General features: G+C 36.9%; 1 protein-coding gene across 1 annotated transcript; it reads right to left on the reverse strand.

Moving 5' to 3' along the window:
- Nucleotides 1–2,587: 2,587 nt before the first annotated feature.
- On the reverse strand, nucleotides 2,588–7,207 carry LOC107680252 (adenosine receptor A1-like). Its single transcript, XM_016476066.1, has 2 exons — nucleotides 6,437–7,207; nucleotides 2,588–3,312 (listed from the first exon to the last, which is right to left on the reverse strand). Exons 1-2 carry the CDS (start codon nucleotides 6,775–6,777, stop codon nucleotides 2,625–2,627), a joined length of 1,029 nt encoding a protein of 342 aa, XP_016331552.1. The 5' UTR covers nucleotides 6,778–7,207; the 3' UTR covers nucleotides 2,588–2,624.
- Between the last annotated feature and the right edge of the window lie 5,865 nt (nucleotides 7,208–13,072).

Consider the following 13,072-nt stretch of genomic DNA (forward strand, 5'->3'; position numbering starts at 1 on the left):
TTTGTATTGTTTGTATATATATATATATATATATATATATTATTTTTTTTATTTTTTTTTTTAATTGAAAGGCAGAGATCTGTAATATATCAAAGATTGCTTTCAGTTGCCCATCCCTGATTTACAGCATGCTTTATTTTATATTCTGCGACCAATACCTCCACTAGAGGTCGATATAACACTGATACGGCGCAGAGTATCCTGACTATTTTTTTTCCTTTTTAGCACATCACTATAAAGCTTGAAGAATTATAAAAATAGAAATGTAATAAGGAATCTCAGCAGCATACAGTGACTAGGCATACTAGGAACAGACACCCACATTAAAGCTATAGGATATACTATAGAATTGGGAAAACTATAGGTTGGCACAGGGTTAACTTCTGGTTAATTACTGAATGCTCACATTAACGTAGCATCTGAATTTTGTCCTCTTGAGCCACTCTAATTCATTACAGATAGATATCTAAAATATGTTAATCAGCAATTAAAGATGGATCTAAAAAGTATTAATGTTCTTTAATAGAGATAGGAACCAGGTTTGGAAGTCTGATAAATGATGTTGCATAGCTAAAATCATTTATCATGTGTAATTATTTCCTTTTAATTAATCATTCATAGCAGCATTATAATTAACATACTTAGAGAAACCTACACACATATATAATAATAATAGAACAGAATTTGTTAATATACTAAAAAAGCAACTGGGAGAGCAAAAAACATCATACTGTAAATGATTAATATGAATCTTGTTTTTTATATTGTTGTTGCTTGCTACCATCTCAAAGCTATAGCTTTTTATTTCTATCATGAATTAACAAGATTTATAAAATATTTTGTGACATTTAATGTGTATGTCTTTATCTTTTGTTTGCACATAATTGGGTTAATATTATTTCCACTTGAGATATTCAACAAAAAAATAAAAACTGTGCCAACCAACCCACAAATGTGGAGCCCTGGGACCTGTTATTTTTACCAAGAATCTTCACTGCTTTCTTGACTGCTTTCTACTCATGCATGAGAGGAACAATGGCATAATAGAGGCTTATTTGCAGATAAATGGCTACTTTTCACTCAAGATATTACCACAATAGAAATTTTTTTTATTTTACTTTCATTAGTATGAGACAAACAAAATATAACAAAAAGCTGATACCAACAGCTAGAGTAAGGCAAATATGCTGACAGTAAAGATGATGAATGATGATGAATTATTTCTATTGATAGTAAAGTGATATTTCCTGTTTTCGGTCACACTGCGTGGGGTTCAGGGACAGGAAGCACCCACTTCCTCATTCAGGCAATGCAATACCACTCATTTATACTTTGTGTCTCTCTGTTGCAGTGAAGTAAAAACTAGATGGCAAAATTAATTAGCCCATTGTTCCCATTTATTCAAATATTTCATGTACAAATGATTGTAATTCCACAACCGTCTGTTTAACAATTATGAACATAATGTACTTGGACATAGTGCATAACATTACTATGTAGAGATTAGAGACATGTTCATCTTTGATGTCAGTATAGACTTGGTATTTCATCCGCATGTGAGAAAACCCCACACTAGTGTGACAAGTGAAGTGTGTAATTCGTGTGCCACTAGAGTGACCAAACGGAATTGCAAAAATAATTCCCAAACACTCATGTGCCACATGTGCAATTGGCGCCCCAAACTCACGGTCAGGATATCGGTGTCAAGCTGGTCAGGATGCTCAAACAAATAGAGCAATGATTTGATAGCGCCTCCGAGCCACAGTGGTTAAACTTTTCAGGGAAATCAACCAACAAATGGCTTTACTTATAGTTGGGACTGGAGAAAGCATTTTATCATCCCAAAAATTACACACTCCACCTTTGAAGGGATAGTTCACCCAAAAATGAAAATGTATGAAGAAGATGAGTATAAAAATCTCCTGTGTTATACAGGTGAAAAAAGCCAAATGGATTTGGAACAACATGAGGGTGCGTAAATAATGACTCTATCCCTTTAAGACAAGTCAAAATATAGTTCAGTATGTTTTCCCAGTAGTGTAGCATACATTTCTTTTAAAGCTAATAATTATGATTCTGGAAAAAGTGTAGCTAAATTCTGCTATACTGAAAGGTAATACACTATTGGTTTTGATAATTCATTAACCCTGAATATGTTCAAACAGTGGACAAATAGGACTTCAGTGTATCTTCTTATCCTCAAACAATTCCATGTTTGTAATGACATGCACTCAATCATACACATACTGATACTGACACACATACAATTTTGCTAAAAGGCAAGATAACCTCACTGCATCTGTGAGTAAAATCCAATGTCAGCTGCCTGCAGTACATTTTTTTGTCCTTCACAATAACAGACCTGCACTGAAAACACTCCATAATAGGACAAGAAAAGCCTGTGTCCACCTCCTTGTCACTGTTTCTGACATCCTCTTTCTGTCATTGTGCACAAAGGTTCAGAATACAAGCAGAATATCCAAGAACCTGAGAGTGTACAGCGCTCTGATATCTGTTCTGCATACATTCATACTGAACTAGTAACTGGTGATTAGATGTTTCCATTTTAACTAAATAAATGAGCAGAAGTCATTCGACCTCCTTAAAGAATCCTAGGATGTCAGTCAGATGTTATGTTCCAAAGCAGGTTCAGGAGGGGCAGCGATGGCTGCAGCGATGTAGTGGTTGTTATCCAGTCTCTCGCTCGGCTGGCTCTCAGGGGGAGGAGCCTCCTTGCAGCAGAAGTACTGCTTCCAGATCCTTTGGAACGCAGTACGAAATTTCTTGATGCGGAAAGCATAAACGATTGGGTTGACGGCAGAATTGCCATGCGTGAGCAGAATGGCAATATAAATGAGGAACATGGGCTTCTCACACTGTGGACAGAAGAGTGTGATGCAGTTCATAATGTGGAGAGGAAGCCAGCTAACAGCGAATAAGAAAAGGACTAGCGCCAGAGACTTCGCCAGCTTCAGCTCTTTGTCGTAATACTTGTTTGGTTCAGAATGGCTGCACACCTTCTTGTTCAGCTGCTTGTGGATCATGTAGAAGATTTCAGAGTAAATGATGAGCATGAAAAGCAGAGGGGGAAGCACCCAGCCAAAGAAGTTGAAGTAGACCATGTATTCCATGCTGATGACATTCTCAAACTGGCAGGTGACGATGAGGTCAGGGCCGATTGAGCTGTTATTACGTTGCAGGTTATGTAAATTGTTCCAGCCCAGCATGGGAGTCAAGCCGACTATGAAGGCCACTGTCCAACATGCGAAAACTGCAATTCCAGCTCGTTTGGGAGTGACCACACGCTTATAACTGCAACACAAAAATACACCAAGAGTGAAACAAGTTTTCATTGTAATTTTAATAAAAAAATGTAATCAATGTCTCGTGATATACTTTATTATTACTGCAATTTCAGCAATATTATAGCTCCAAAATGTACAATAAAAGAAAAAAACACGTATCTCCACAATATCCATTTTAAAAGCAAATAAAAGGCTAAATTCTGTATAACTGCTACCAGTACAGAATCATGGGCGCTTTACAAAGCACTTCTTGATGTCTTTGAATGACCAAGGCCAGCTGCTTTTACCTGCTGTCTAACTTAAATTAAGAGCTAAATTGTGACAATGTACCACCACCGAGAAAGCTTGTTTCAGTCTCAGTCTCAACCTTCAATAGAGTTGCATCTTCTTCGAGATGCTCTCTTTCATCTGAAATTCTAGGTCTCTCTCCAAACTCCTTGTCTTTTGTGTGAATGATATCAATATCAAGATTCAGTAGACGTTTTTTGCTAGAATCATTGCTGAATGTGCTTTTATTAACCACAATAATTGTTTTGTAATTTTTTTCTGAGAGTGTTCTGTATGTCCAAGAGAAGTGTTGTTTACTTTGTTTTTAAGTTGCTATGGGGTCATTCCGTGTCAAATCAACCAAATTTCAGAAACTTCCCCGTCTCAAATTTTTAGATTTTGCTAATATTTTTTCTGAAGAAAGATAAACATATATAGTGATGAAAGCTAAAATATTAAATGTCATGGATGAATATTTAGTAATCCACTATTTTGTAGAGGGGGTCAAAATGGCAATTTTCACCTGAGATTTGGAGATGCCAAAAGGAAAGTTTGTTAAGACCTGATATCTAAAAGGGAATTAATACATCTTTAATACCTCTGAGTTACAGGCATGTAAACTTTGGAGAAAAAAATTGAAAAGTGCTCTTTCCCCATTTTTGAACGGTCAACATTGGCATATAATGGAACAAAGATTGCAAAAGTCAACAGATTTTACTAACAGACCCTACCAATCTCTGTGTAAATGTAACATTATGATGCTGCCATCTTTCATTTTTAACCCCCTGTAATTTGGCTCTGAATCTCAGGTGAAAATTGCCATTTTGACCTCCCTCTACAAAATAGTAGATTACTAGATACAGAATTCACACAGATCTAGCACTGCTGTCAGTGATGCATACTCAGGATATATTAGATGATAGATTATTTATTCAGAAGATGATATACTGTATTCAAGTTTTCACTCAAATTATTATGCTGATAATATAATTTACAAAACTGCAGCGGTATCAGACTTTTGGACTCCACAGTTCAGTTTCTTGCGTCTTCATTTATTGTGCACAGTGGTTGATCCTGGCAGAGCCGACAGGCGGTGACTCAGAGCAGCAAATCTATACACTTCACTTCTCTATAGCTCATTCACAACAGTTTCATGGGATTGTGTTCACTCTCCAAAATAAATTGTTTTGTAGGAGGTAACTTTTTCCTTGCAGCACCCTGTGCTATCCACCTAATTTTTAACATAAGTGAAACTACAGCCATTTGTAGCTTAAATTTGCAAGGCTTTCTGTGTCAGTCGCTTCCAGTTATTTTACATGTACAAAAACAGTCTGTTTTGCTGCTTTATATTGCAATGCAAACTGGTATTTGTTACTATATTATTTTAATTTATTATTGTAATCATAAACATACTGGTTTGTAGTGCAGATAGTTTTACCATTTACTGCACTTCTTTATTCTTCTAATTATTTACCTATATTGGCTAATAATTCAGAAGTCTTGCACATTCAAAGAAAATAGCTTACTTCCATGTTGCAAAATTAGGTGGGTACTTACCTGTGCTGCTATGTGTCTCTTCAAAAAGGTGTTGAAAGGGGCCGATTTTACGTTGATTCTGTCATATAGTATTGGGCTGGCCATGGTAATCATTAATCATGCCAGCAAAATCACAATATTAAATGCAAAATAATAGAATGAATCTGGGATTTGAACACAGGACTCCCATGTTTGATGCATTAAAGTGAGAAAAGAGCACAGAACCCAGAAGTGGCTATACTGTCCACACAAAAAGCATCTTTAAAAATGGAATGGCTTTTACATAGCTGATGTTGAGTATGTTTAACTCCTCTGGGAACAAAGAGTAACCTTGGCATAGAGTCTGCAAATAGGATGTTGCTAGAACATAAAAGCAGATAGTGTATGCATGTTGTAGATGTTCAGATGGCTGGGACAGTGTATTGTTGTGATGAAGAGTTGGAACATGTTTCTGGAATGTTTTTTCTATGATCTCTCTCATGAAACTTGACATTAAGTGATACGCAGCAGACAGTTCAAGAAACAATAAAAAAGAAACTGCAACAAAAGAAGGATCAAAACAGAAAAAAATAAGCACATATACCATAGAACATAATACCTGTACTAAAAAAAAGTAAAATGAGAGCATGTTGTTCAGATCCATTGACCTAGTGCTTACTTAAAGACAAATTCTTTGTGCCATATGCTGTAAAATGTATGGAAAGCTCTGCAAATAATGCACATAGATGTGCATGAGTCATATTATGTTATTAGGTCATGTGCATGTAGTTTCTTCCATCTGTACCCCTTGATCATCATAAACCGAATGTTGCTTGAAAACAGACTGGCCAGACAGTGGCCATTATTATTACTATTATAAATTAACTTATTAATGGGTCAGCAGAACTTTGATTAATTGTAAAAATGACAATTTTTCCATAATGTAAATCTTTATGAGAGTGTGGGAAGTGGAACTTGCAGTACAGAATAGTACAAAATATTTATTCATCATTTTTATTGATATTTACACTATGTGTTCCCATGTATTCCCCTATTTATTATTTTGCTTTAAATGTTTTCAATCTCTGGCCCTCCAGGAATTGAGTTTGACACCCCTGGCTTAGAGGATAGAAAATACCATTAGCTCAGTATAAAAAATAATATATAAAGAATATGTAACATTCTCAAATGATAGAAAAACCTTAGTGTGTGTGTGTGTGTGTGTGTGTGACATATGAATAGCCTATATAGACTGTATGACAACATAATGCACAGTACCATATAATTAAAGGTGTATTTACTTATTCTTACAGCACAGGAACACCAGAGGGAATGAATGATACGTTTACCTGGTTGGGATCTTGACCCTCAGGTATCGGTCGATGGCTATAGCGAGCAAGGCGAGGATAGAACTTTGGGTCAAAACCAGCACCGTGCACGCCACCAGCAGACAGCTGTAGAAGTGAGTCTGGAGTCCGATACTTATAGTTATCGCCAACGGTATGACCAGCGCTCCTACTGCAATGTCCGCGAGCGCCAGAGAAACAATGAAGCAAAACGTAGTATCTCTCAGAGATCTATTAATTTTTACCGCCCAAACCACCATCACGTTTCCTATCACGGATGACACGGCGATCACCACCTCCATGCCCATGTAGAGGGCTTTGGCCGCAGAGAGATCTGCAAGCATTCTTCCACTCGACGGGAATCGATAATACGATGAATATCCACGCGACAATGGGTTTTCAAGTGAAAGTGATGTGTAAACTGTAGTAGTCCAGAGAAAAATCCTCCCATTAATGCGCTGCCCCTCAAAAGAGTAGCTGTATTCCACACATGCCTATTTACAGTTGGAAATGGACGAACGCGAGAAGAAACCCCACAAAGCCATAGAAGTGGCTTACAAAATATTCTGCTGAAAATATCGCTGGGTTTTGCGCGTTTTCTTTTCGTTTACTACAGCGCCTCTTCATTTGGTCCACCTGCGCTCGTGCGAGAGATGCGCGCGCCACTTATTCATCCCAAAATCGTTACAATACATTTCTCCGTGTCACCTACAACTGTCAGGCAGTTCTCTGGATGTCCAAAGCGTAGGAAAATAAATTAAAAGACGCACCATATTTGTTCCTGGATATCGTTCTGAACACTCTCGTGAGCTATGCGGTGCCCCGGAATAGCTGTCGATGGGTTACTCGCCCTGTTAGCAATTTAAAACACTTCTGGGAGCCAATTAAGTCCAACTAACCTGTGTAGATTTGCGTGTGTGTGTGTGAAAATGTCAAACCAGAAGGTCGTTCCGGAGAAAAAAAAGACCATCCCAAATACTGCGCCGTCTGTTTTGGTTCCCTCCTTGAGAATGGCTGAGGGACATCCTGCGTTCGCTACTTTCTTTTGTAGAGAGCCCGAACTAGTTTTCTCATCATTGTATTTGTCTTCAGTGAGAGTTTAACTTTGACGCTCGAGATAAAGAGAGAGGCTGACCGTGCCCCCCTGTATTTAGTGTAATATTAGTTTGCTCTAATAGATATGAGACAGCATTGAACCCGTGAGTGGAGGGGAGTAGGAGGTGACAGTGCCTGATGAGCAGTGACTAATTTAAACGCACAAAAGACCAAAGATATAAAATGTAATAAGAAATATATTTGCAACATTTCAACGAAACTAATAGGTTTAATAATCTACAATAAGCATAATGTGCCAGCTTGAGACATCACTTTATCTCACAAATGAAGCCAGGCAGCAAAACAAAATGATGTATATGGCACACTTTGCAAGGTCCTTTTGATGTTTAAGTTTTAAATAGAGGAGAGTTGTCCCTGTTTTTACTCCACTGAATATTTATCAGTTTAGGTTCATTTTTGAAAGTCAATTTTTGTATAAATTGTCACAATGGAACCTGCCATTAAATAGATTTTAACAAAATGTGAACATGCAAAAAAAAAACAAAAAGTATTGTTTATTTATTTGACCAACAGACAGTGTGTATCATAAAATTTATATTCATAAATTATATTTATTTTAAAAATACATTATTTATATAAAAATAAATTGTATAAAATTACAAATTCTAGAAATCATGTTAGTTGTGTTGGTATTGTAGATCAGTGACTGAGCCTTTGTCTGGCAGACAAAAATCTTGTATTTTTGAGGTGAATTATAATGAAGTCTTCCTCCTTCTGACATGTCCAGGTCAAAGCCCGCTCGGTGCTTTCAGTCATGGTCTCTCCAGCTTTTGAGTGTGAGCTCAGAGACAAAGCACACACCCCTCCATGCTATATGCAGGTGATTTAGCAAGCAGGAAAATTCATGGCATGAGAAAGCTGGCTGAACCGCAGTGCCTGCCTCATTTCCATAAGAGAAATTTCTGCACGATCCATCAAGGGCGGTGAATTCGTTCATGCACTTCACACAGAATTACGACATGAGATTTATCCTGCCGATTCTGAGCAAAGAGACGCCACATTCCTATATTCTAAAGTAATATTCTAGGAATACATGGGAATGGCTTCTATATAGCAGCCTACAGTTTTTGTTTTTTTTTGGGATGAAAAATATTTGTATATTCATACTGAAACAGTATTTGCAGCTGATCTTCATACAGATGAAACAATGCAAAACATAAATTAAGAAGATGGAACAATTTTTTTATGTATTTTAAAAATCAAGTAGCTTAACTAAAGAAGAAAAAGCACAAAAAAGTGAATTTGTTATGCTAGTGCTTCATGACATGGACTTATGTCTATGTGGGTTTCTTCAATTCTCCAATGTGCTCTAGGGCATTATATCAATAGTTAGATCAATACCCAGCTGTGCGGTAACTAATTATCCAACCATACCTGCAATAAAACTAATAACATTACTGAATGTGTTTTGTGGCCCTTTTTGTGAAGGAGCAGGTTCAATGTCCCTTGGAGTTGGAAAATCCAGCTGGTAAACATCTTTTTTTCCTAGTACTGACACTACTACTCTAACAAAACCACGGCGGAGCAGAACCACATCAGTGGATCTCACTCAAGGCAGGATAAAATAAATTAGCAATCAACAAACAATGGAACAAACAGACTTAGGATTCTCGGGATGATAAGGGTGATTGTTTTGTCTTACATGTCTGATTACAATAGAAAATCTGCCCTGCTCTTATCAAAGCTGTTCCACTATTTGTTGTTATAGATTTCAGGTCAAGAGGTCTTACATGAGGGGTGAGAGGTCACAGAATGAAACAGAAAGCCTAAATCATAATGTTATATATGGTGATGGACCTGATGGTGTTTGCTATCAAATAAAAAAAAAAATGGTGTAATTAATAGTGAAATTTACTTGCATTTTCGGTTAAAAATAGTTTCTACACCAATATTTTTTCCAGCATATAGTATATACAGTAATATTATTTTTATACAAATATAAATTATTATTATTATTATACTATGTTTTTTAATCTTTCATTTTATCTACTATATGTTTTGTCTTCTGCATTTGCTTGTATTTTGCAAATACTTTGCAATAAAACAATCATAAAATTGTGCTACAAAAAAAAGTTTGTGAACCTTTGTTAGTATCTAAAATGTCTGCATTATTTACTCGAATGTGGTCTGTTAAATGACAAGAAAGGACAAACACAATTTGCTTAAACTAATAACACCCAAACAATTGTAGTCCTTGTCAATACTGAACACATTGTCTAAACATTTACCTTACCAGTGACCAGCTTCTCGCAGGAAACAGTAAACACCTCCCAGACTGATGGTAAGATACACAATCCCAAAGAATGATGACTAGACAGCAATGACTAGAGAATCTGGCAGGTTTCTCAGGAATAAAACAGACTGTTTTAACATGCCATATGAAGCAGAAATCCGGGTTACATTTTACTCAACCTGACCACAGTCTTGGCTTGAATATTTCCCTGATTCACCTCGAATATCCCAAGCATTGCAAGAATCTCTTTTCCACCCTGAAGCGGTTTTGCACCCTAAGAAGGCATGGATTGAGTGTGGTCCCTGAAAAGAAATGTGATGCGGTAAGCAATTTTCGAACCGCAAGGCCATCCCTTTGAGACTCATTTGTGTAGATTTTAATGGCTGAACCATTTTGTGTCCAGCTCCTTATCATCCACATGCATGCCTAAAATCTCTGAGGTTCACGATCAAAATGCTTTGAGGGTGTGTTGTAGTAATTAAGCAGACAAAGAGATATGCAGCTCTTTGTGTGTTTCTCTCACTTGCAATCCTCCCCAAGAAACATTCGCTGTGTCCACAGTTTGAGAGTAGCACTTTACCAACAGCAGTATTTGCCTGTTCACCTTAATGACCCACTCAGAGTGTCCGCACTGCTGGGTTTTCTTTAGCAAACATCTGGGCTTTGCACAGCTGCAGTTGACATTATTATACTCATGCCAGCTGGTTCTATTTCAGTTTTCTTAGTCAAGACACCTTTTAAGACCTATTCACATCAACCATCCCCCATAATGTCTGTCTTTAAAAGCAACTATCAAGAGGGAATCATGTCATAATGGACTGACACTTAAATGTCACTAAGGAGCCCTGTACTTACACAGACACTAAATTCGTGTCATTAGGACAGGAAGAAACAAATGTGTTTGTGACCAAGTGATAGATACTATATGCATATTTTGGTTGTTCATGGTGTAATTTGCTTTATGGCTGTTCACTGGTCAGCATGATACCATTTTTAGACCCATTTTTAGTCAGATTTATCTAATATACAATATTTCATTCCGGTCCTCGAATCTGATATTCTGAGTGGCGTTCCAAAAAATGCCAATATAGAGAATGCCACTGAAACTTTTCTCAGTTTGTATCACTCCACCTGTCCATGTTTGCGAAGTGATACAAGTTTTATTAATCATTCTAACTTTAAGAAAATAGAGTCCACACAACTATAACAATATCGTTGGAATCGCAGAGTAATATTTTCCCAGGAGAAGAACAATAAAAACATTGACAATCAATCAGAATGCATCTGACTTTAAAAAGCTCAAGCTTTTTAAGTGGGAGACAACATAACAGCAGCGCATGCTGAACAAAATAAATAGAGCGTTATCTTGAGTTAGTGTTGACTAATAAAATTGTTGTTATAGTAAATGTTCTTGGTGTTAACAGGCATTTAGGTACATTGTTAGGCCAGTAGGTGTGCGACAAGTCTTTATGAATGAGTTGATTCATTCACTTAACCGATTTGTTCAAAAACACTGATTCATTCAGGAATAAAACAACAGTTTTTATACTGTAAGTGGGTCATGATTTTAATTTCTGGTTTAGTGAACTTGTATAAAAGTAATATCAAACTCTTAATCATGTTGTTTGTCTTACCGCGGCTGCCAATACTTGTGTCACGAAGTCCCTCATATTCTGCCGCAACAGCAGCATTCCTTCATGTGTGACTTTACATTCAGTTTAACTTGCTTATATTACGCATTTGAAAACTTGCCTATAAAGAGTAACTAACGTTGGCAATACTCCTAGATGGGGTATTTTCATATAGTGACTGATATTAAGAATCAGTATGATGATTTGACATATGGCAATGACTATAAATGATTGTTTAATTACACATTCCATTTTTCCGCTTTTGAAAGTGAAGCTTCTGTGAAGAGCATGACCTCTTGAAGAGCTGCCAACTCTCGTCTCCATTAGCCTGAATAGAGGAACTGCCAGATTCTTCTCTACGTAGAGCGAGAGCAGCTTGTCATCACACTCTTATAGTTTTAAAGACAGAAATATCAGCAGATGGTTCCTCAGCAAGACCGCTGGCAGTTAAAAAAAAAGAAAACACTGAATTTTTATTAAGCCTAAACAGTAGGAAAAATAAAAGTGTGCATGTTTTTGTAGAGAATATTTTTTTAAGTGCATTGTCAGAGTCTGCCTCAATGGGTGTTTAAAATATGTTGTTCTGTGTTTTTTTTTTTTGGATAAGTCCCATCTTTTTGAAGTTCTTTTTTAAAACTGTGAGGTAACCGCTGCTTATTTTCTACCTTATCACACTAGATGCAAAGCACATCTTGACTGTGTAAACTTCACATTCAAAGGGAGATTTCTGTTGTTGTTGTCAATGTTATTTATCATATTTTATTCATTTTGTGTATTTGAATCTATATTTGATTTCATTTTCTCACCCCAGTCAATTGAAATTCAGCCAGGGCTCTGTTCTAAATTGCCAATTTTCCACTTCATTCTGTCCATAACAGGAAGCCGGATGACATGGTTTTTCGAGGCTATTACTGCACTTCATCTCTGAGATTCATATAATTCGTGGTTGGGGGTCTATGAGTGGGCCATGTTTTCCCAGCAGGATAAAAGGGATGGCGGGAAAGAGAGTGAGCGATGCTGTAGGTCATCATGCAGAGCTTCGTTATCGTGTACCATTCACCAAGCAAGATTATTGCCAATGCCTTAAGATCTGTTTCTTTAAAGGGGTCATATGATGCGATTTCAAGTTTTCCTTTCTCTTTGGAGTGTTACAAGCTGATTGTGCATAGATAAGATCCCTGAAGTTGCAAAGACTAAAGTCTCAAAACCAAAGAGATATTCTTTATCAAAGTTAAGACTCTGCCACACCCCCCTAAAACGGCTCGTTCTAACACGCCCCCACATATCTACCTCACTATGTGGAAATATTAGCATAATGCCGCCCAAATGTTCACGCAAAGAAAGAAGGCGTGGTTTCAGTAACTGCAGTTAGTGTTGATGCAGCCATGTCAGGGAGACGCTGTGTGTTTCTAGGCGAAAGCAAAAGCACTTTATTTGGCCTTCCGACCAAATACACAAAATAATGATCTTTAAAAAAGCATCATATGATGTTTCACCTTTAATGTTGCCTCGTCTACAATGCTGCTTTCTTCTTTTTTGTCTCTTAGTAACATGCATACATGGAGACACTCACCCACTCAGTCTATTCATGAAAATCAAATATTGTACTTAAATGCTGCTGCAGACCAGACAATTTATGTTTTAGAAAAAATGTGTTTA

The sequence above is a fragment of the Sinocyclocheilus anshuiensis genome, unplaced genomic scaffold (genome assembly GCF_001515605.1).
Source record: "Sinocyclocheilus anshuiensis isolate Anshui unplaced genomic scaffold, SAMN03320099.WGS_v1.1 scaffold13, whole genome shotgun sequence".
NCBI classification, from domain to species: Eukaryota; Metazoa; Chordata; class Actinopteri; order Cypriniformes; family Cyprinidae; genus Sinocyclocheilus; species Sinocyclocheilus anshuiensis.